The sequence below is a fragment of the Gracilinanus agilis genome, chromosome 3 (genome assembly GCF_016433145.1).
Source record: "Gracilinanus agilis isolate LMUSP501 chromosome 3, AgileGrace, whole genome shotgun sequence".
In the NCBI taxonomy this organism is placed as follows: Eukaryota; Metazoa; Chordata; class Mammalia; order Didelphimorphia; family Didelphidae; genus Gracilinanus; species Gracilinanus agilis.
Window position 1 is genome coordinate 446,684,123 of NC_058132.1, and position 3,359 is coordinate 446,687,481.

General features: G+C 48.7%; 1 protein-coding gene across 1 annotated transcript; it reads right to left on the reverse strand.

The window, feature by feature from the left end:
- Positions 1–334: 334 nt before the first annotated feature.
- On the reverse strand, positions 335–2,540 carry LOC123239652 (ATP-binding cassette sub-family F member 2-like). The gene is given in 2 exon segments (XM_044666932.1): positions 335–1,215; positions 1,217–2,540. Coding segments are annotated over 2 exon segments (1,878 nt in total). The 5' UTR covers positions 2,411–2,540; the 3' UTR covers positions 335–531.
- Positions 2,541–3,359: the final 819 nt, after the last annotated feature.

Genomic DNA, 3,359 nt, shown 5'->3' on the forward strand with positions numbered 1-3,359 from the left:
CTTTGTAGGGGTGTCAGGCAGATCTGGTAGTTACACTGTTAAATAATTCTTTAAAAACCAACCAGGACCAGGACCAGGGCCCCAGCCCCTAGCTCTGAATCAGAAGCAGAAGGGGAGAAGAGAAGAGAAGGGGAGGAGGGGTTGGAACCTTCCTCACACCACCTCAAACCCAGGCTCCCTTCACTGGGGCCCAACTCTAAGGCCTGGGCCCCAGAGCTGCCCCCAGGTGGCCCTGATTGCATCAACATCCAGGTGTGCAGAAGGTAAACAATGTGGGGGTGGGGAGGGCAGCCAACTGTGGTCCAGACATGGATAAAGGTAAGCAGAGGGAGGGTAGGAAACAGACGGGTGATGTCTGCAGAGGTCAGAGTGCTACTAAGGCAGGAACAGGGAGTGAAAGGGAGGAGGGGAAGGAAGATGGCAAGGGGTGAGGAGTATTGCCGTGTTGCAAGAGCATGGCCCGGGGTCCAGTCCTGGGCGGCTGGTCGAGTCCCCAGACCGAGGTCCTGACCCAAACCTGTGGTGGCTAGCTCACACATTGTGGGTCCTCTTGGTGAGCTGGGGCTCCTCATCCACCAGCTTAGACTTCAGGTGCTCCTTGTAGGCTAGGATGTCACCAGACCACTTGGTGATTGTCTGCTTCTCACAGACCCAGATCTCCTGGGTCACCTGTTGGATGAGCCGGAAGTCGTGACTAACTAGCATCATGCCACCCTCAAATTCGTTGATGGCATCAGCTAAAGCATCTATTGTCTCGATGTCCAAGTGGTTGGTAGGTTCATCCAGGAAGAGCATGTGAGGGTTCTGCCAAGCCAGCCAAGCCAGGCACACTCGGCACTTCTGCCCATCTGAAAGGTTTCGGATGGGGCTCACCTGCTGCTTTCCAGTTAGGCCATATCGGCCAATGATCTTCCTCGTCTCCTCCTTCTCTTTGATCTCTGGGTAGCACTTCAGCATATATTCTAAGGGGGACAGATCCAAGTCCAGCTGCTCTTGTAAATGCTGATGATATCGGCCAATTTTGACATGAGAGTGTTTTCGAATCATCCCATCTGTGGGCAGCAGCTCTCCTGTTAGCAGCTTCAACAAGGTTGATTTTCCAGCTCCATTGGGCCCCACTAGAGCCACATGTGTATCCAGGTCAATTCCAAACTCCAAGTTGTTATAGATACAGGGCCCATCATCTGTGTACTTGAAGCTCACATTCTGCACCAATGATAACAGGTGGAGGAATCTTCCCACATGGCGGGAAATAAAATGAAAGTGTCTTATCAGTAACAACCCTCTCAGTCAGCCCTGAGGCCATCATCTTCTGCAGTGTCTTCTCCTTGCTCTGGGCCTGACAGGCTAGCTTGGCACTGCCATGACCAAATTGAGCAATGTAGTTCTTCATGTGAGCAATCTGATCCTGTTCCCAGTGGAAACGCTTCATTTGATTCTCTTCCAGTTCCAGTCGGGTCTTCACATACTGGTCATAATTTCCTGTGTAATACTTGAGCTTCCGATTATGCATGTGGATGATATTAGTACAAACACCATTCAGGAAGTCCTGGGAATGGGAGACGAGGACCAGAATTCTCTTGAAGGTCTTCAGCTCTTCTTCTAACCAAACACAGGCATCCAGGTCCAGGTGGTTGGTGGGCTCATCTAATAGCAGCATGAAGGGCCGGATAAAGAGAGCTCTGGCAAGGGCAACCCTCATTCTCCAGCCACCACTGAAGTCCTTGAGTTTCTTTTGTTGCATGGCAGGTGTGAAGCCCAAACCATGTAGAATTCTTGAGGCCCTCATCTCTGCCTTGTCAGCATCCAACTCCTCTAATCGTTCATATAACTCCATCAGCTTCTCACATTCCGCATCCTCATGAGCTAGTCGCTCAGCCTCTCTTTCCAGCATGGCACGCTCTGTATCCACCTCCATCACACACTGCAGAGGTGTCTTGTCACTGGGGGGCATCTCCCTAGTCAGATGGTAGATATCAATATGCTCTGGAATAGGCACTTCCCGCTTACCAATAGCAGACAGCAGCATGGATTTTCCAATTCCATTCAGACCAATGAGGCCATAGCGACGCCCTGAGTTCAGCTCCAGCTTTGTATCACTGAGTAACTCCTGACCATGAAAAGTGAGTGAGAGGTTAATGATGTGGACATCAGTGCTGTTGGGGTGAGAGGCCAAGACTCCAGTGACAGCTCGGGCAGCAGCTTTCTTCATCTCAAAGTCCTCCAGCTCCTTGGTCAGCAAATCCACTTCTAAGGTTTCTTTGCCATTGGTTTCCTCATTTTTCTCCTCTACCACCTGTGGCTCAGAGCCAGCATCTCCATTTTCTTCATGCCCCTTTCTGGGCCGCTGCCTGGCTTTGGCGGCTTCCTTCTTCTTGGCCGCTTTCTTCTTGGCCAGATCAGAAGGCATGGTGATGAGCCACAGGTGTTACAGTTCTTTCAGCTTAACCAGAAGTCCTCTTCCCCCAGGCCTCCTGTCCGCCCCCCGGGGTCTCCCCGCTCCCTCCATCCCTTGCCTTCCCTTCAGGCCCGGTTCGACTCTCCCGCCCTCACCGGCCGGCACCCCCTCCCCCAGCTCCTGCGATCGTCTTTTGAAGTTTTTCCAGAAGTTCATTTTCACCTGACATCCTTTTACATTTGCCTTAAAGGCATCAAACATTTCTTTCTTTCCTTCTTTTTTTCTTTCTTTCCTTCTTTCTTTTTTTCTTTCTTTCCTTCTTTCTTTCTGTATTTGTTTTCACAGTTTCCAGTTCCCCTAGGTATCTGGAGCATTGGATTGCTTCTTCCTTGAGAATCCCCCAGATGTGCTTGCACAAATCTGTTTCACACACTCTTCAGTGGGTGATACATTGCTCTTCTTTTGTACTGGGCCAATCCTCACCTTTTCACTTCCACTGTTCTACTCTCTTATCCCAGGGTGATGAATCTTTTTGCTTTGAATAAAACATCCTTTGTTGCTTCTGCCAGTACAAAATTTGTTTTGAGACATTGGTTGTTTTTTGGTTCTCTCTCTCTCTCTCTCTCTCTCTCTCTCTCTCTCTCTCTCTCTCTCTCTCTGTGTGTGTGTGTGTGTGTGTGTTTCATGGTGAGTTTTGGATGGACTTGGAGCATTCCTTACTCTGCCATTTTGGGTCTAGGAAATGGAAGTGATTCCCATCATTATAGCACACTTTTATTCCATCATATTTTCACACCATAAAAATTAATTTTACTGAGTCCAAAACCTTTTTTCATCTTTTTCTGCATTTTTTCAGTCATGGATAGTTGGGTTTTTTTGTTTGTTTTTTGTTTGTTTGTTTTCCTTACCTTATATCTTAGAACCAATACTGAGTATTTATCTTCTTTGTAGGCACTTGCAC